The following is a 20657-nucleotide window of genomic DNA, read 5'->3' as shown; positions in this document are numbered from 1 at the left end:
TCTGCCCACTTTGGATTAAATGCCAAATGCCATTGTCCTCTTATCTAGTGATCAATATGGGCTCAGCAACAGGACAGTCTAAATAATGATAACAGTTCAATCCCCTTCAAGTGATTTGGACTTATTAAGTTGTCCTAGGGATGTCCTAGGAACTTTAGGAACACTGAAGATAAGCTGTTGCAGGACTAGACCTCAAATTCCCTCTTCTCCTCTTGTACTTTAGGCTTATATTTCTATATATAACTATATGGTGGATGAATAGAAATCTCATATGTCTGAAACAGATGAATATGAAGCTTACATGAAACCTGTAATTTTATGTGAACTTCACTGAAAATCTTTACACTTATCTGGACCAAACAATCTGTTTTACTTAAGGCATGTTAGCAATTTTAATGAGAACAATTTAAAGTGTAATTTTAAGATTTTACTCGATTTAAAAAAAAAAATACGTTGAAAAATGCTGAAATTATTATTGTAAATAAAGAGTAACCTTCCTTTTTTGACATTTCACCGCTTGATGATATATGTAATAAAATATTTATAATATAACATGCAAAAAGGAATTTCTGCCATTCTTACAGTAACTTTAGCAGAATGTTACAGATTTAAACACCTCTGATTGGCCACTGTGTTTTCTTGCTCAACAGTTAGGTCTGTGATTGGCTACAATGATCATGGCTTCACGCTCTTCACCAAGTGCTTGCACAGATACAAACTGGAGTGTTTGAAAGCCGCGACTATCGGTGGATCCATAATATATCTGCTCATAGACGGATCCACTGATAGAAGCGTGTGTATCTGTGTAAGCTCTCTGTGAAGAGCGTGAAGCGATGGTCATTGTAGCCAATCGCAGACATATCTGTTGAGCACGAGAACACAATGGCCAATCAGAGGTGTTTAAGAATCTGCTCAACAGCAATCAAAATGTTAGAGAGAAATGCTGGCATTGTCACATATTTAAAATTTCAGTACCAACATGAGCACTTTTGACAACACTGCTCACTGGCATTTTTCATCTAGAATTTGGTCCTCAATCATAAAGTAGATGATTTTGCAGTATAATCTTGCCTGATTGATGGTACTCTGAATGGATGTACGTAGGGACATACTTGGCAGCCATGCACTCAGGCTCTGCGATAGTTTTGAGGGTTGCCAGGTTGTGTGTATATATGTGTGTATCTGTGACAGAAAGAATGAGAGTATGAAAGGTCCTCTTGGGAATCATGAATGCAGCTGCAGTTAAACTATGTGAAGTATGCTACAGTATCACCTGAGGAGTTTCCTTCACCAGTCCAAGCAGCCGCAGTGTTTCTCAAGTATAGTCCTGCTTGTTCACCATGAGAGTTTTGTCTGAGAAATTGAGGTTAATTTCCATCTTTATAGGCCCCAGAGCCACCCCCTTCTCTCTCTTTCTGTCTGTCATCCCTCCTGGTTGTTGGAGCAGTAATTAGCCAGGCTTTTGGTTCACATGTAAAAGGGCCAGGTCCCTAGAGTGACAGTGGAGGGAGAGAGAGCTTTAAGCTAGTCTATTCATCAGGACTGAAGATGAGTGTGCCAGTCCAGCAACCACAGGGAAAAAGAGAGTAAATATATCTGCCCTGATGTCTCACATATGTGGAATGCAGCTACTATAATATAATGACATGTTTGTGATTTAAATGTTGCTTGCAATTCATTTCATCAGAATACACTACTACTTTTAAATAACTGCTGACAGCTTCATGCTAGCCTCCTAATCTTTGACCTTTTGGTTTGTACAGTATGTGTGTGTATCTTTTAAGCGCTGGTTTGAGCCCAAGGTCTTTGTTTAATGGTTATTGTAGAAGCTAACAGTCACAAAAGGATTCAGAACAAGCCATGTGTGGAGCGTGATTTCCGATTGATCAGTATGCTGAAATCCAAGATGCTGTTACTTTTTAAAAAAACATTTCTTTGTCAGTTGCACAAAGATTAGTAAACACATATAACATGAGAAAAGAAAACTGCTTAGTTGCTGCTGGAAGAAGTGAGAAGAGACTTTAATGATCATTTAAACATTTTCACCACTCAAGCTCAAACAAACAAATGATGCACTGTGCATTTATACAGCATATAACATACATTTAATTTCTCATTATTAGTATTATTTAATATTCCAGTACAAATAGTAAACCATTGAATTAATTTTTTTTTTTTTTCAATTGATTAAATTTATAACATTCTACAGGTGCAGGTAGAGGTTTTTGTTTTGTTTGGAGTTTTGTTTTGTCCATTATTTTAATTTTTACTGACAGGCAGTATTATGACGTAGTCAAAAAAAAAAAAAAAATTACAGGTTGCCCAGTGGTAATACATTTCTTTGTTCCTCTTTGTCCTTTTATAGTAATAATCAGTTTTTGCATTTTGCTAATTGTTTTGTTTGGCTAGCTTTCATTTGGATCTTTGGGAAAAGTCTCAAAAAACTCAAATATTAGAAGATATTTCTATTTTGAATCCTCTTTAAGTGAAGCACTATGTATAATACAGTAAGTGTCATTTGCACAAAAGATGGCCAACATATCTTGTGTATAGCAGACAATAATTTATGCTTTTGTTTTCTACCAGACTACATTCTTTTGCATCCTTATCTAGCTGAGACAGCTGTTACCAGTGACCCGTTCTTCCTGCTAAGGATCATCTAAGGAACATCTCAAATGTTTTTGTTGGACAGTTATTTGTTTAGAATGGCACCTTTCCCATTTCTTCTCATGCACTCGCATTTGTAACTTTTTTCCCATCTGTATACATATTCTCCTCTTATTTTCTTTCTTTCTTGTTTTCACACTCTCCTCTCTTTTCTTCTGTTTTTTAAGCAGGCTTTGACTCATCTTCTCAGTGAAACACTTATGGCAGTGATTCAGAGAGAAGGCACGCTGAGTTTCTGTTCCTCATTGAAGTGTTTCAGCCAAATGCTGCCAAATGAAGGGGTAGTTTGGCACTCTACCAACGTACTAAAATACCGTACCCCAATCACCTCAACCTACACGCCTCACACATACTCCAATTTTCTGCTTCTAATGTTCCATGACTAAAGAGGTCCCATCTGTGCTCATAGCGCCTCAATGTTCTATTTAGAAATATAGATGGCATCAAAATGTGATAGTTTTTGTTGATCAGACATGAAAAAATATTATATTACTTTGTTGTAGGTTGCCCTATAAAATAATGTTCTTTTTAAAGGAAATGTCATGTACATTTGTTTTTACTTTAAAAGAATCTTGTTCTTCATCAGTATCTGACTTTTCCCCAAAGAAATATTATACTTCAGAACACTTCAATATAATAGAGAAACAATACTACATAAGATAATAAAATGTTCAGAGAATGTATTTAGTGCAGGACTCAGCAATGTGCCCTGAAGTGTTTTTTTTTTTTTCTTCTTCTTCAGTTTTAATTTTTGCATATTTTAAGCATAAAACTCACTACATAAATTTTTTTATTGTATTAAAAACCTGATGTTTTAGGCCTTTTCAATTATTGTAATTTTACTGACTTTTTACAGGCTGCCCTGTCGTTTACTGATCAATAGTGGTACTTATTTTTTCCCATGTGTTCCCCTTTGTCCTTTTAATTTCAAGTTTTTGCATTACCTTATGAAATGCTCTCCAGTGGGTAAGGATCAGCTAAATTTGTTTGTTTGGCTAGCTTTCAGTGGATTTTTTTCAGTTCTGCATAGCTTTCCCTTTCACCGGAGACATGCTTCGATTTAAACACATGACCATTAAGAGAAAAAGAGCGAGTGAGTGACACGAGCAGAGCATCCACAGTCATAATGCAGCATAATCACTGGAAATTGTACTATGCTCCATCTGAATACCGCCCTTTTCATAGATAATGATACCATGTTTGTGTCTCTTCCATGAAAAACAACTGAATTAACAATTTTCATCGTAGTGTAAATGCATTAGTAGCCTTTCTGCTTCGCTACCTAAAGGCATTGTGTGAGATGGTACAATGGCTTTAACTTTATTGTGCACAAATGGTAGCTGTTAACTGGGGCATTGACAGGCACTATTATGACTTTTATCAGCACAGATATGAGGAGAATATTTGTGAGGCGATGATTAAAAATGACAGTGAACTTCATCTGACCTTGATCATATTTCTAGCTGGAGGAAAAATTTCCAGTCTATTTTGTTTCACTAATTACAATATATTCACTTTTGTAATGTAGGTTATTACAATACTCAATCCGTTTTTTTCACAAGGGCCTTATAATAGCCCCTTATAAATTAAAAATACATTTATGATTTATATGCATGTGGTTTTATTCAGAAATGTGTGATCTGTAATATTTTTTTTTCTTTGTAAAGCCTAGCCTGGTTTCATGTTCATGTGTTTGTGTGTGTGTGTGTGTGTGTGTGTGTGTGCAGGTCGAGCTCTGATGAGGCTCACTGACAGGAAGTTGGAGCGTATGGGCATCATGCAGGAGAGTCAGAGACAGTACATACTACAGCAGGTCCTCCAGCTCCGCGTCAGAGAAGAGGTCCGTACTCTGCAGCTGCTCACGCAAGGTACATACACACAAACATTTACAGCTATGCTTGGGAAGCCCTCCATAGACTTATAATGTATTTAAATTAAGCTATTTAAGCTTTAGTCGTTTTTAACTAGAAAAGCAGTGTGTCAAGACCGTTTGAAACTTGAAATTTAAAGTTTAGATAGATAGATAGATAGATAGATAGATAGATAGATAGATAGATAGATAGATAGATAGATAGATAGATAGATAGATAGATAGATCAAAAAACGAATCACTGAATTGGAAAAAGGATCACAGATTTTCAATGGGGTTTTATTCTGCCTTTTTCTTCTTCAACCATGTGTGGTCAGTTTTGCTGGTTGATTTGGATCATTGTCATGTCGGAAGTTAAACCTTCTTCCCATTGACAACTTTTATCCTTTTATCCTGACAAGTGCTCCAGTCGCTGCTGCAGAGAAACACCCCAATAACAAGATATTACCACATCCATGCTTTACTGTGGGAATGCTGTTATTTGGATGATAAGCTGTATTGGATTTCCACCAGACATATCGTTTGGTGTTGAGGCCAAATAATTAAATTTTAGTGTCATCTGCCTCAGAATCTTTAAGGTGTGTTTTGGCAAAGCTCAGTCATGACTGCATGTGGCCTTTCTTGAGGAGTGGCTTTTTTCTTGCAATCCTCCCATACAATCCACATTTGTGGAGAATTTTGATATTGTTGTCACATGCATACAATACATTCCTGCAACTGCCTCAGAGTTGCTGTAGGCCTCTTGGTAGCCTCTCTGACCAGTTTCCTCCTGGCTCTTTCATCCAGTTTGAAGCGACGTCTTGATCCAGGGAGGATCTGTGCTATACCAAATAGCTTCCAATTCTTAATAATTGACTTTATTGTGCTTCTAGGAATTGATAAAGCCCTTGAAATATTTTTTGTATCCATCTCCTGACTTGTGCTATGACTTTATTTATTAAAGATCTTTTGACAGTGCCTTGCCACTCATAGTTGATTGTTTGCTTCAGTTGCACTACCGAGGACTGAGATGGTCCAGAAAATCTCTTTTCATACTGAGCTTATCAAAATGACCACAGCTGATCACAATTGAAAGTCAAATGGCTTTATGTACCATTGAGAAGTTGATTAGCTATACCTGATTGAATTTACAAGTCATTATTAGGAGGGAGTGATTTTTTTTGTTGATGTTACATCTTTCACTTGGATGTTAAAAATTGCACTGAGTAAATACAGCTGGATAAAACAAAAATTGTGTTTAGGTGCATCCCAAATCGCGTGCTTATGCACCATTCTATGACATTTTTTAGTATAAATAGTGTGAGTAGTGCGTTCACATTAAAATTTCAAAAAGAAAAAAATGCATTCTAAATACCCGAAGTGTGGAATGTTGGACACTTCATGCATTCAACTGTCACAGCATTAATTACGTAGCGAAGGGGGAGGGGCTATCAGACTTCATTTATGAATGACAAAATAACCTTATATATTTCATATACTACATGGTTGAGTACAAAGTGCATAAGTACGTAGTGTATGAGTGCATAGTGTATAATGCGTAATTTGGGACACAGCTTCTGTCTTCATTTCAGGCTGCAAAGCAACAAAAAACTAAAAATTATTTTAAAGAGGTTGATTCTTTTCTATACCCACTGAATATTATGTCACACTTAAGAATTTTCTAGTAAGTTTCGTCTGTGTGTGAAGACGCTGCAGGCAGTGGCGAATCACAAATCCGTGAATGAATGTTCCGAAGTGAAGTAAAATTCAACAGATTTCCCATGTGCAGGGAGTAGGGAGCAATGAACACTGCTTAGGTACCATGTAAATCGGGACGCATGAATGGAGCTCTCTTCTAATGAGCTGGTGATTTGAATCAGGTGTGTTAAACAAGAGAGACATGCAAAATATGCAGAGCAAGGGATCGTGAGGACTGGAATAGAGAACCACTGAGATAGAGGATGGATGGATAGATGGATAAATAAAAGTATAGATGCATATCTGGATAGATGAATGGAAATAGATGTTGGATGTTATTGCTAATTGAAATGAATGAAATGTATTCATAACAGATTCTTTACCCATTCAAGTAGATTGGAGCTGTAAAATAGCTGCTGGTATGCCTTGCATATCTGCGTCTGTACACAAACCTCACTCAAATTCAGCAGAATTCAAAACTGTTGACCTCCATGTTTACTGGCTAAGCATTCCTTAAAGAGAGAGTTAGTGATTGAAAAGGAGAGAAAGAGAGGTATTATTTGGTGAAGGCCCCAGCTGTTGCAGCTTTTTTTTGTCTTCTTTCTGATATACAAACTAAATTAAACAATGACGCGCATGGGAACAGAGAGCACACAGATGCTGTCTAAATCATCCAGAGTTTGCAACAGCCCAGCTTTGTTGTCAGAAGAAAAAGGAAAATTTGTAGCTTTGTTCCAGGTTCAATACAACTTAATCTCTGTTGAGCTTCTGTAACATGTTGTCAGTTGCCCTGAAAATGATATATTTTATGAAATAAAATTTATCTGCAATACAAGGCAAACATGCTAGTCTTTATAGTAAATGAAGCAAGAAAGAAGGTTTCCAATAGAATCCTAGATGAATTTTCAGAGCTCCTCACGAGTGCACCTGGTAACTCATGTAGGCCACTTGGATACACATAGTCTGACATTAGCTGCTATCTGCAGCGACTAACAGCTTTTATTGTGCTCTGGCAGTCGGGTATCATGCAGACAGACAATAATTAACCTTTAGGGCTCATTGGACCATGCAGGGAAAATAATTAGATTCTGGCTCCCATGAATGCCAGAGGGATGGCTGGACCATGAAGGCCTTATCAGTTACAGTGAACCGGACAGTAACAGCCAGTGTTTTCTACTTCACGTAACTATCCACCGGGCGGAAATCACTGATTGGCTTTCATGTCATGCTATTTCATGCTATTGTGAGTGGGGTTTGCTGCAGCACATGGATTTTATATTGCCGTTCAACCAATGCAATATATTACTTTAATGGCAAAAAGTCGTATGTTTGAGTTATGTTTCACTTCACTCAATAACTGTAAACCTAATACTGTAAAAATAAAAAAACAAAATTTATTTAAATTAATCAGTATTAGGGCTGCACAATATATTGAAATATAATCAATAACACGTTTTGGCTTACTGCGATTGTCAAATTGTGGAGGCTTCATTTTAATTAAATAAATATATGCTTTACTGGTTTAGTAAACAGCATTTAGATTTGAATCAAGCCTTTAAATATTATGATATACATAAATATTAGTATTGCAATTTTACAGTGTAAAATTAAATTATTTTATGACTACTTGTTTATTATTTTAGTATTTATTTTTCATAATAATAATAATACTTATATTAAATTATAATAATAATAATAATAATAATAATAAAGTTCTTGTAAATAATAATAAAAAGAAGACACGAAAGTTGGTTCGTGTTAAAGTAAATCCAAGTATGAACACCATTTTTTTTCACAAATCATTCAGCCCTAAAAGATTTTCACTCTGTCAACTTAAAAAAAAATATATATATATATATATATATATATATATATATATATATATATATATATATATATATATATATATATATATATATATATATATATATATATATATATATATATATATATATATATATAATATTCTATGCAGATGCACTCCCCAACAAAATCTAGAATGATTATTTCTTTCCAAATATTCATCTGGTGAAAATTCCTGTATTTTTTTTAAATATCACATTAAACAATAACAATATCGCAGTGTCAGTTTTTTTTTCGTCCCAGTATTGTACAGCCCTAATCAGTTTATTGTTGATTAAATGGGATTAAGACATGTTGCAGAAAGGGCTCAATCTTTGTCACAGCTCAGTGTGTCAGGAACATGTACACGTGGCTCAGACAGATGTAAGCTCTTCCACATTAATAGATTCAGTGAAACCCACATTTATTTTAATGTAAGCATTAAGTAATTTAGGCATTTCCATTGACATTTGGCTGGATGTGTATGATATGGAAAGTATGTATTTTGTTGCCATACACCCATAAGGCAACACAGTTACCTCATCCATGTAGACATGACTAAACATGGTGTAAGCTTTTCTGTCTGTGGGACATATACAGTATTTGCTGATGTTGAATGTTTTCTCTTCTCTCCTAAGTGAGATCAGACTTGTTATTTTGCCATCTGTGATGGTACCAGAACCCAAATCAAAATGAAATCATCAATACAAAATTAAACCCACTCTTAGATACCAAACAAGCACAAAAGATGGCTCAGAAAGCAGTTGTTTATGGGCTACAATTGTTTATGGGCCTTGAGAACTAATGAGAACTGCTGAGCTCTAATCATTCTGTCATAATTACTTCTCATTAGTGTTTACACACTGCTTTTAAATCTGTATCCATGGCTACATCAAATATTCCACTTCAGGGGAGTCAAAAACCATCCACACTGTTGTGATAAAAATAGATGTTCTCAATGTTCGCTAAGTTAATGAATCAGGCAGCCCAGAAAGGAAAGAGTGACTAAGCCAAGTTTAACAAGTATTATCTGTTTTTCCTTTCTTCTGGCTTCTGTGATTCAAGTATCTTTGTGAAGTACCCAAAACATCGACCTCATTTTAATTCATGAAGAGGTCAGAATCGTAGAGGTAATTGTACAGATTATGAATTATTGCATACATGTGTCTTGGCGGGGTCAAATCTCAGAGGTTGTTATACAGGTTTTAAATTGGCTGCCATCTAGAAAGTTAGACAGCGAGCTTAATAGCAGTCCAGCAAAGCTCATTTATCAAACCAAAAAGAAAAGCACAAAAGTGATCAGTAACAAAACGGTTTTGTCCTTTCAGAGTGCTTTGAAAGTCTTTGGGAGTCTTTGAGGGATGAGGTATAAATTCATATTTTTAATAATGATGATACGCCATGACGTTTTAATGTATTTTAAGAAAAAAAATCGAATTGTGGTAAAAGTGTTTTATTGATCATTTGGTGGTCAAATTTGTCATGTAATGCTTTTAATTATTTTGCTTAGAAAACATTTAGCATCTGCTAGTACACTTTTTAAAGGGGTCCTATTATGCTAATTATTATAATTTACATTATTAAAAATCTTTCTCCCCAGCCTGGTGCAAACGGCTTGATTATTTTCAGGTTTGATGAAGGCTTGTTGTGATTGGTTAGCTGTGCCAGTGTGTTGTGATTGGTGAACAGCTTAGACAGTGTTTCAGTGTTTTATTGCCATATCAGTTTGAGCCTGATTCAGATCCCTGAGAATATTCAACAAGAGGATCTCACAGAACCTTTGCACGCACGGATATTGCAAGGCATATTAGAGTGGTAACGTTATTGTTGTTTTGTTTTGTTTTTTGGCTAAATCACATTTTAGATACGATGTAAACAGCCGCTTAAAAATAAGTGCATTTACGATGTACAGATAAGTGCAATGGTGATATGTATTATGTTTATTGTTCTTTAATTCTAACATTATTACACGAATTGCGGTGAAACTGTTATACAGTTGAATTTATTTATACCATAGTCTCATAATTGAAGTGTAAATTCAGCAGATTACATCATTGTCCTGTATTGTACTGTCAGCAATTTATGAAAAAAAAACAGTGTTTCTTCGACATGGTGAAAACTCGACGCTACAGCAGCTCTTCTTCTTCTTTGTTTTCTCTGATGCACTAACTCTGCAGCAGCACTTCTTCTTTGTCGTTGTCTTGTCTGATGCACTCAACCAAGCGTTCCAACCACAACCTCGCCCCTCCCCACCCTCATTCTAATGGGCCGCTTTGTGACATAACAATACCCCGGAAAACAATGCTGTAGTTCAAACGAGCCGTTCATTGTAGTTCTTGAAAAATAATTTTTTAAAAACGAATTATCTCTCTTTGGAGTGGACTTTGAGATTTGTAACTTTGTACACTACACACTGACTAAAATTCAAAAAGTGACAAAGCATAATAGGACCCCTTTAATCTGGAAGACGAAAGGGTCATCTCTTAATCATTGTAAACAATAGGGAAAAAAAATTTAAATAAACTGAAAAATTTTAACCAAATATTTGAATTAATTTAGATTATAAATATTTATTAATTTGAATATATAATATATTATTCTAATGTAAATTAAAATACATTATATACTAAATTATAATGCTTACAAATATAAAGTTTTAGATAAGTATATCTAAGTATATCTAAGAGGTAGTTGTGAAGAGATCTGTATTATGAAGCTTTCTGAGTGTGTGTGTGTGTGTGTGTGTGTGTGTGTGTGTGTGTGTGTGAGAGAGAGTTGTAGAGAGAAAAGAGAGAGAGAGAGAAATGCACTCAGTGGTCCCCTCTCTTGGGGTGTCGGTGGGAAAAGGTGCAGATTGGTATCATTATTTTGCAGCGCTTCGAGGAACCATTCCTCTTCTCCAGAAGGTCAGATTAATTTCATTTTTTAATTTCCCTTCCCAGGCGATCCCAAAAGAGACACTTCCTGAGCACTGTTTGGGAAGATGTGATTAGGTCTTGTTAAAGAAAATGAGTAAAAGAAATATACTCTCCTATTATTCCTCCATAAGTTCCTGTCATTTAGTCACATTGTTTGAAAGAATCCTGAGCTCAGAATCATATTTAATCAAATCTGAATTGTAATGTCTTAGATGAGTTTGCCCATTAGCAGCTCATTTGGACTGTCACACAAAGGGTTTGGCATCATTAGAAAGTGGGATATGTACAGTTATATGTGATGAATGCTCTATGTTTTGAGTCTTCTGAAGTCATAGAATAGATTAGTTTGAGAAACAGATGAAAATTTGCTCAGTTATAATCGCTCTCAATAGAGATAGTTCACCCAAAAATGAAAATTGTCATAATTTACTTCCTATTGTCATTCTGAATGACTTTCTTCCTTCTGTGGAATATAAAAGAAGGTATTTTAAAGAATATTTCTACTGTTTTTCTCCATATAATTAAAGTCAGTGGGGTCCAAAACTACAATGAATCCCATTGACTTTCAATGTACGGATAAAATAAATAAATAAATATCACACAATTTGATAAAATATCTTGTTTTTGTTTTCTACACAATAAAGAAGATGTTAGAGTAACTATACCAATGAATTACAGTGACACAGAGAAGTAAGAGATTACGATAATGTAAGTGTAAATAGCAGTGTTAGGCATTTCTTTAAATTACAGCTTTCTTTAAAAATCTATTTGAGAGTAATTTTATTTTTACCTTCAGGGACAATCAATACAAACCATTTCTCGACTATCCATAAAAACAAAAGTTTTCACAAAGAAATGCATCGTGACAAATGTTTATTTATTGATGAGTGGAAGACATCTCACTCCCAAAGGGGATGTTTTGTTTGTTAAATAGGCAAGAAAAGTCACTTCAGGGTGTTATTTGATTCTGTAAGCTGCCCAAAAAGACAGCAAGCAGATCTTTTGCTTGGATTTTCATCACTAACATCAATAGCAGTACAGGGTTTTGAAAGTTCAGAGTACTGATTTTTTATCCTTCGATTGGTCATCACTGCTATTTTCTAGCAAAACCGTCTTTATTGAAGCTGAACATCTTTTATTTATCTCATGATGATCTCATTATTTTAATTTTTTACTGTTTTCACCAACTTCTAACCACTGCTGACTAAAATAACCTTGGCATGAGAAATCGAGAAATCCCTAATTGCATTTCCACTTTAGTTTCCATGTTCTGTATTAGAACTACAAGGCTAATCTTTGCTATGCCATTCTGCTTTGCTCTTCACTGGATCTTGTAGCGCCGCACATTGTGGGCTGTGAATGCCAAGGTCACAAAGAGGCCTGTTGTGTTTGTGTGTATATGTGCATGTTTCAAGGACAGAGGAATAAGAACTGCTGAAGCATGTGATATATGCTATTAATGAAACAAAGGTTGAGAATCCTAGATATAAAAAATGTGAAATGTGAAAATGTGCACACATATTTAGATTAAGTATGCAGAGAGCTTTTTATATATGTATATATATATATATCTCCACACTGTTTCCACAAAGAAATCAACATAGATAAAAAAAAAAGCTTCTTGAATATTCAGCTCAGTTTTTTTTTACAATTTTACTGTTCCCTTTCGAAGACAGTTCACTTCTACATTGCATCAGGAATCTGATGCGACAGGGACTCCCTTCCTTCCTTATCCTACCTGAAATCTTATTGCACAAAGCCAGTGAAATCAACTTAATGCACAATACTCAATACTCAATACTGTTTATTACTTACTTTCAACTTAATTTAAAGGTTGGCAGTGTCAAAATTCAACATATATTACAGTATATGGCTCTTCATAAGTAGGGTTGGGTATAATTAGAAATTTCCCAGTTCCGATTCTGGTTCCATTTAAATTAACTATTATTATGTTTTTTATTATTTTACCTACATTGAATGTAGTGTTGCTGGAAGGTAGTAAGTAATGTTGAGTAATGCTAGTCCATCAATCAGCATGTGCTTCAAAGTTGATGTTTTTTACACTATCAATAACATTTTGCTTTTCAAGCAGGAATAATCTGGGTTGGCCAAATAGTCCCTTGAGGGCTAAGACACTTGTTCATTTCCCTAAATTAATGAAATATAAACTGTTAGCTTATAACCATGTATACACACACTCCATAAAGTCCCGATTTTACAAATAATAATGCAGTCAGGAGATGGTGTGATGCAATGAGTGGTTTCCACATTTTTCAACTTGTACACTAAATAATCTAACCCTCATACTTACATAACAATAGCAGTCTATTTATTTAGTGGTAGAAGTTTATCCAAGTTGATGTATTTATGTTAGTATTGTTCAAATTTGATGTAATTTTGTGTATTAATGTGATTTTTGGTGATGTTAATTTTATTTTGTGGTCAGACAAAAAGATGTGCACAGTTATCAAAGGTGCAAGTGTGCGTACAGTCATGGAAAACATGTGTTCGGCACGGCGTGTCGCATCTGTGGAGTGTGCGTCATTGGAAACAATGTGCTCAGTAATTAAAAAGGGCAGGGTGGCATTTCTGTTATTTGGTTTGTGACATCCTTTACGGGAAACGCCGGCGCAAGGCTGCTCACAGCGCTAGGTCACATGTCGCACCATGGTTCCGGTTCTTTTCAAAAAACAGAACCGGTTCTGAATAAGGTTCCGGTTTCGGTTCCCAACCCTATATATATACAGTATACCGTATGTATGTATGATCATTGAAGGGCAGATTGTCAGGAATAGAGTACCAGCAATTTATCAGACATGCCAGTATGCAAGAATAATTCCTAGTACTGTGAAAAGCATAGCGCAGGGTTACCAATACCAGCCCATTCCACAATCTGCAATTGATGGAAATACTCAGGGGGAAAAATATTCTGAAAAAATTACTTTGCAAAACTGCAAGCTGTAACAACGGTCCACACCATAAAGATAAATCTGTGCAAATAGGAACATTTGCCCTGCAGGTTTGTCAGGTGTAGCCATCTGGTCAATAGAGAGAAACAGCGTAGCATTGGCTAGATTAGAAATCAGAAATTAACTTGCTGGAGGTTTGAGTTTCACAGTGTGGAGCCTCGTACATCAGTTTCCAGAGAGCAGCAGTGCCATTAAAAACGCATCGGCCTGGTTCCACACTGTCTGCACCCACCCCCATCTTCAGTGCAAAACCACCAAGCTCTCCGGCCACCCGACGCCAAGATGCTCTCACAGATACACTTACACTTGTACGTACACATAAACATGCACTGCCTTGTGTGCATATACACACTGGTAGTTGCCATGCAGTCAGCTTCCCAGCAATAGGCCGTGGACCTTGCCAGCAGGATCAATACTGTGGGCATTAAAGCCAAGGAAGCCAGTCCAAGCTCTGCCCTGCTCCACCGAGGGCTGTTAATGATATATATATATATATATATATAATTTCTTTTTTTTACACAGGCCAGGTCAGGCTCTATAATGCTGTGCTTTTTATAGTGGTCTTTGGTGTCACTGTGTCTGCACTATATGTGAAGCATCAGGATTGTTGCACATCTACAAAACAAGCTACATTCACTTCGAGCACTTATGTGAGCAATCTAGTTTCGTCATGCCACGTTGCTTGCAATGTGAATAGTGTGTAAAACTTTTATTTAAATTGCATTTAATTGGTAAACGCATTAATCCACAGAAGGTTTCATAATTCATTAAGTCATATTTATTTTTTAATAACCGTAAAGTACTGACAATACTGAAAGACTGCTTTTGGTCTATTCAAACTGTGTGTTCCATCTAGCAGCAAAAATTATCGATAACATCGAAATGCTGAAAGTTTGACAGTGAAAACTGTTTAATATAAAATTGGTTAATTCCTAATATAGTGTATCCAATTATGAGAGAGCACCATTCTGGACTTTTATAGATGAGTTATAGTGAATTTGTGTTCCTTACTATTAACTTAGTTGGCATACTGGCAGCATGTAATAAATTTAATAATATTTAAATTCACTTTAACTACATTGTTGAGGGAAATGGAAAGGGTCTTTTAAAAGCTGCTTTGATGAATGAGATGGTAAAATTGTGAGGCTGGTCTGTCACATGGCTGTGATTGCAGGTTACTGTACATTTTTTTAAAAGTGACTTTGCCTGTCCATTTTATTCACTGGCTCTGGCCCCAGCAATTTCTAAAAGCTGCCCTTGAGCTCTGTAATTTAAGCCTTCCTGCAAAAGAATATTACACCCTGATGAACAGGTACTGTATAGTGATGAAACTATGGTAGAGTGATAGTATCAGATAGTAATGCTATGCTACTGTGGTACTGAGTGATTATATGTATTTACCATAATATTTACATATAATAACACTGTGAAACACGCCCAAAAACAGGTGTAGAATCATGGTACCTTCTTTATTAGCACAGGCATTTGGAAAGGACTAATGGGGTGTGAACTAAAGAAGTGTGTTTACCGGATGTGTCACCATACAGTGTCTCTTTTTTTATTATTTAAAATTTAGTAATACAATAATTTATATTGCAATATTGTTATACAATGATTTTTAAAACTAAATTTAAAATGCAATTGTCATTACAATGTGAAGTCATAATGCTCCTCAAATCACCTTAATTCTCTCTATATATATACATTACACCAGAAGAACTGTTCTGTACATATAATGTCCATGGAATGGTGGCCTGTCAAAATGACGTAAACATCTGTTTGAGTTCACTGGTTAAATTGCCTTAATTATTCCATAAACCCCCCCCTCCTCCATATTCTACAGAGTTTTTAGACAAATAGAGCTAATTTTCCCCTCTCTGTCAACCCAGGGGCTCCCCATTGTTTTTCAATGAGTCTGTTTGTAGCTTTTCACTGGACTATTGAACATGCTCTCCCTGCTGTGCCATCGCACACACATCCTCTTTCTGTTCTAGCCTCATCCATTCCTTCTCTAAAGAATTGCTGTTACATTCTTCAGCACTGATCAACAATCCACCATTATCTATAATTGCTGCCATTACACATTTAATTGCCTGCCAAAATGTCCCTTTCCTCCCTCTCTGGGTGAGCATGATGAGAAGTGATTATTGTCTACAGTCTTCGGCTCAGAAAACGGACTGTATGAAATAAACAAAATTTTCACTTTTCTTCCTTTAATTATAAATGTTAATTTGCTGTTACAAAACAAAGCACGCACGTAAGAGATGACTATAGGTATATATAACACACTGCAAATTTTTTAAAGGCATAGTTAACCTAAATATGAAAATATTGTCATTTACCCTCAATCATGTCTTTCCAAATCCATTTGACTTTTGTTTGTCTGTGAAAAAAAATTGAGAAATTTTGAAAACTCTTTTCCATGCTTTTTTGATTTTTCATGCAATTGCAGTGATAGAAGCTTTTAGGCTTCAAAAAGAACTACTAAGGTATATTAAAAAAAAAATATTAGACTGGTTTACTCTGATGCTTTATTCCAGGATTTCTGAAGCCATATGATACTTATATAGAAGCCATAGACCAAAGTTTATGTAAATCTGGCACGTTCATGAAAGAAGTAACTATATCAGATTCATGAATCAATCATTATTTTGAGTTGGACCAATTGATTTGTTACCCACATTCTTCAAAAATATTGCCTTTCATGTTCAGCTTAACTTTTTTTTTTTACTTAAGTTCCACAGAAGCAAGAAACTTACACGGGTTTGGAAAAGCTTGAGCATCAGTAAATGATGGCAGGATTTCATTTTTGCATGAGCCATCCCTTTAATAGTTAGGTGTCCTTTTAAAGCTTGAAAGCTTTAGTCCTTTCATTATAATTGCATGGAGAAGAGCAACCAGTGTAGTCTTCAGAATTTCTCTGTTTGTGTTCTAAAAAAAATAAAAATTCTTACAGGTCTGCACATGAGCGTAAATAATAACAGGAATATTCAGTTTCATGGCCCAAGTCCTTAGAAACCATATAGCAACAACTTGGCAACCACTTATAACATTCTAGAATTGTGACTAGGATTATTATTTCATTCATTCATTCAGTTCCTGTTTCCTTTTCTCTACTTCCTCTCCGTCAATAATGTCGCAGCTGTGATCTAATTGTTGTGAGTTTGCTCTTGCATCAGCTCACCGTATATCAGAATCTCACTGACTCATGGAGAGCAAATTGGCTTAAATCAGTTTGAGCCTTGGTAAAAATGGGTTTATAAATATTTACAGACAGGGACTGCCTGAAGGGTGGGTACCAATGAGACTTATTTGTAAGTAGCTGATGCACTGCACTGTAGTTCCTTCTGTGAGAATGTCAAGCTGTTTATGCCCCGTCTGTATATCTGTGTGCAAGTGTGTGTGTGTGTGTGTGTGTGTGTGTGTGTGTGTGTGTGTGTGTGTGTGTGTGTGTGTTTCATTGAAGCTGCAGGCTTAGTTTGCCCCCTATTAAAGATTTACACTCATCACAGGGGTAGTTATTAAGCCCCTGGGCCCCTTCATGACACTTACTTTCAGTTTGATGGAAAGATTGTGAGGAGATTAAAGCCACTTCATTGAAAGGCCTTTTTGCTATTCTGCTTGATTGATCTTCAGCAGGCCTTTGATACACAGCATTAACTGTCTCTCTGTCTCCTTGCCATCTTTAAGGAATAGCCCAGCCAAAAAATAAAAAAATAAAGAAAGAAAGAAAATTCTGTCATTATTTACTCCTTTTGAGTTTGATATTTCCAATGCAAAAATCCAATAAATTTGTGGTTCTCTCTGTTATCTAAGTTTCATTCTATATTTAATATCTATATTAATATATCTACTTTCACTTAGTAAAATTATGTTAACTTGTTTTGAAAGAATATATCTTGCAATATGTGTGTTGTTCTTACTCATTTTTAGCTGAATAAAAATACAAAAAAGTATGAAAATACTTTTTATGCAGTGCACACTCCCTACATTCTTCATCAAACTCTGTCTTGTTGTCATCTCCTTATATAATTACCAATATTAACTGCTCACCTCCCTCTCATCTTGATAGCTTTCCTGATAATGAAAAACCAGTCATAACCAGCCGTGTGTAGGCACAGAAGAAACAAGTGCTGTGCATCCTTTTTCCACCTCAGATGTTTCCATGTTGAGTGATCTGTCCAAACCGAGCGTGGGCTCACCATGGCAAGAGATGCTCATATTTTACGAGCCCTGTTAGCGTTGAGATGTTACATTTTGGCTGAGAGCAAGATGATGAGAACCCGAAGGAGTGATGCGGCCGTCACCTGTTCTGACAGAGGCCAGACGGAGGAACACAGATGGTGCCTCGTTTTAGCCAATGGTGTTCCAATAAACCCATGATGGATGGATCATTATCCCACCCCCAGTTGCGGGCAATAGATTACAACAGTTGTTTCTCAGGATAGGCATGTGTTATATGATGTCATTTTTTGTAGTATTTAGAGCTATTTTTAGGTTGGCGGTCACTTTGACTTTCAAACAACACAAGAAAAAGGATGCCTGTCTTGTTTGGCGCCATAAATACAGTTATAGTTGTATAACCGAAGTGGAAGTTTCAAAAGTAAAAAAAAAAAAAAATTTTTTGAGAGAGAGAATTTGGTTGAATAATATTGCACTGTCATTTGCTATTTTTAGAGATGTCAGTCCACTCTAGTCTGCTTTTATATGTATAGGACAAATTAGGACCTACTATACCTACTAATAAATACGCTTGACAGTCCCAGATACTGACTATGTGGATGTAACCTTTTTGAATCTAGTTAATCTCAGCTTTTAAGTAGTCATGTTCCTGAAAGACTACATTGCAGTTTGTCATGAACACGGTGTACAGCTGCCCCCAGATCTGTAGCTGTGAAATCGAACATAATAAGAGGGTTATCTCAAATTTACTGCTTAATATATTGCAGATGGCAGCGTATCTAGCAGGAAAATATTGTATTGTTTAAACAAAAAAAACATAGCTCAGGTGCTGGTCATAACATAAGTAATGGTGTGTTATTTACAGTTTGATGCCAGGCTTATTTGATGCATAAAAACAACCTCCGTGCTCAGAGTCTTAATTGAATATTCTCTCTTTACACATTGCGTGCCGCACAAAGATTTGGACGTCTTCACGATTTATGTCTCTGGCTGTCTCTGTTGCAACTTACTCTGTGCATGCTGAGTGTAATTTTTTGCTTCTTTTCAATGCCATGCACCTGCGTTATGCAAACTAATCCTGGAAGGAGGTTGTGGAAAAACTGGAACGCCACATCGGAAGTGCATTTATTGGGATTTGGATTTATTAAGGTTATGTTTTATACCTAGACTGGTCTAGACTGGTTCTAAATTATCAAACAGGATTTTCAAATTCTCTCAGTACCAAATCCCTGCTTCAGGTGCTTCTGGCAGCTCACAGGAGACATAAATGTTCATCATATCTTCCACAACCTCCCTGATTTTACAAAGTCTATCTTATTATAATATCTGATAGCATGCTCACCCATAACACGTTCATTATTAGCCCAATTTTACGCTTAATAATGGCTGCCAGTGGAAGCCGGGGTTTTTTTTTTTTTTTTTTTTTTTAATGATGTGGTCTGGACAGGTGGCAATGGCGGTATTTGCATGCGGTGTGGGAGTCACCCGTCCAACCCCGCACGCTGCTGGTTTTTAATTAAGCCATGTGATTAAGTCAAACCACACCAAGGTTTTCAGCACCCTGACAAATCAAATCAAAGCACCCCCGTAATGCCTACCTGCCCTCCCCGTTTCTTTTCAGTACAGGTCAGAGATTTATCCTCTGGCCATTAGCAACAAAGCAGATCTAGCAAATCAATTACAGAGAGAAGTGATAAAAGCCCAGTCTGATTTATTTACACCCTTCGTTCACATAATCACATAGCATGCGTGAATGCAGGGCGAGAGTGTGTGCCACACACTTCAATTTGGAGTGTTCCTCACTTTCTGGTTTACTGTGATAGTCGCTTTTATAGTAATTTGTCACACTCAGGGCAGCGATTCATAACAAAGCTGTCTGGTTATAAAGCAAATGCACAATACGTCCGTCCTTCTTTTGAGAATGCAGGGTTCTGAGATATTCATGCTGCAACTTCAGGCCTATTCAATCAAACACTGGCTTTCCATTACACTAAAAAACACTATTGGGTGTTTAATGCACCTCAAATTTTTGCAAGGAATTTTAAGTTGTTATGAATATTATTACCAGCAGGGATCCATGAAGAAAGCAGTTGCATTTTATTTCTTACCTCACCTGAAAATGAAGATAAGGATGCATTATAAAAGACTATAGAATTCTCTACTTTAGATGTTACTTGTATAGTTTTAAATGCGGAAAAATGCAACGCTCCATATGGCTGCTTAGTTAAAGGGAGCCCCACCTCAGGCCCGGCACCAGAGGGGGGGCTTTGGGGGCCTGGTCCTTCCACGGTCATCCCTGTGAACACCCCCCCACCCCCTTCCGGATGGAGGGAGACGGTCGGACTTGAGTTTAGCATGTATAATAGTCTTACTCATACAACTGCCTGCTGTTGCTTCTGAGTGCTTTTAGATGGAAAAGCTGCCCATAACCCCTGGTCTAGGATCTGTTTCCTTTGTAATAATAGCATAATGAAATAGATTTGGCAAACAATCCAGTGTATCTGCCCTTCTGCTTTGTAAAGTGTCAAATGA

At 36.2% G+C, this 20657-nt stretch overlaps 1 protein-coding gene across 3 annotated transcripts in view; it reads left to right on the top strand.

The window, feature by feature from the left end:
- Window positions 1-20657, top strand: part of LOC109111719 (sterile alpha motif domain-containing protein 12-like) — a 76100-nt gene that overhangs the window by 22704 nt on the left and 32739 nt on the right. For 2 of the 3 annotated variants that reach the window (XM_042777119.1, XM_042777118.1), the window contains exons 4-5: window positions 4395-4535; window positions 4939-5084. In XM_042777119.1, coding sequence (XP_042633053.1) covers window positions 4395-4535; window positions 4939-5069 — 272 coding nt within the window. In that variant the 3' untranslated portion in view covers window positions 5070-5084. Of the gene's footprint in view, window positions 1-4394; window positions 4536-4938; window positions 5085-20657 lie in introns of those variants that run through there. The other variant, XM_019124690.2, reaches the window with a different exon arrangement.

This window comes from Cyprinus carpio, chromosome A19 (genome assembly GCF_018340385.1).
Source record: "Cyprinus carpio isolate SPL01 chromosome A19, ASM1834038v1, whole genome shotgun sequence".
Taxonomy (NCBI): Eukaryota; Metazoa; Chordata; class Actinopteri; order Cypriniformes; family Cyprinidae; genus Cyprinus; species Cyprinus carpio.
The sequence above is the reverse complement of the archived record's forward strand: the minus strand, read 5'-3'. Positions and strand labels throughout refer to the sequence as shown.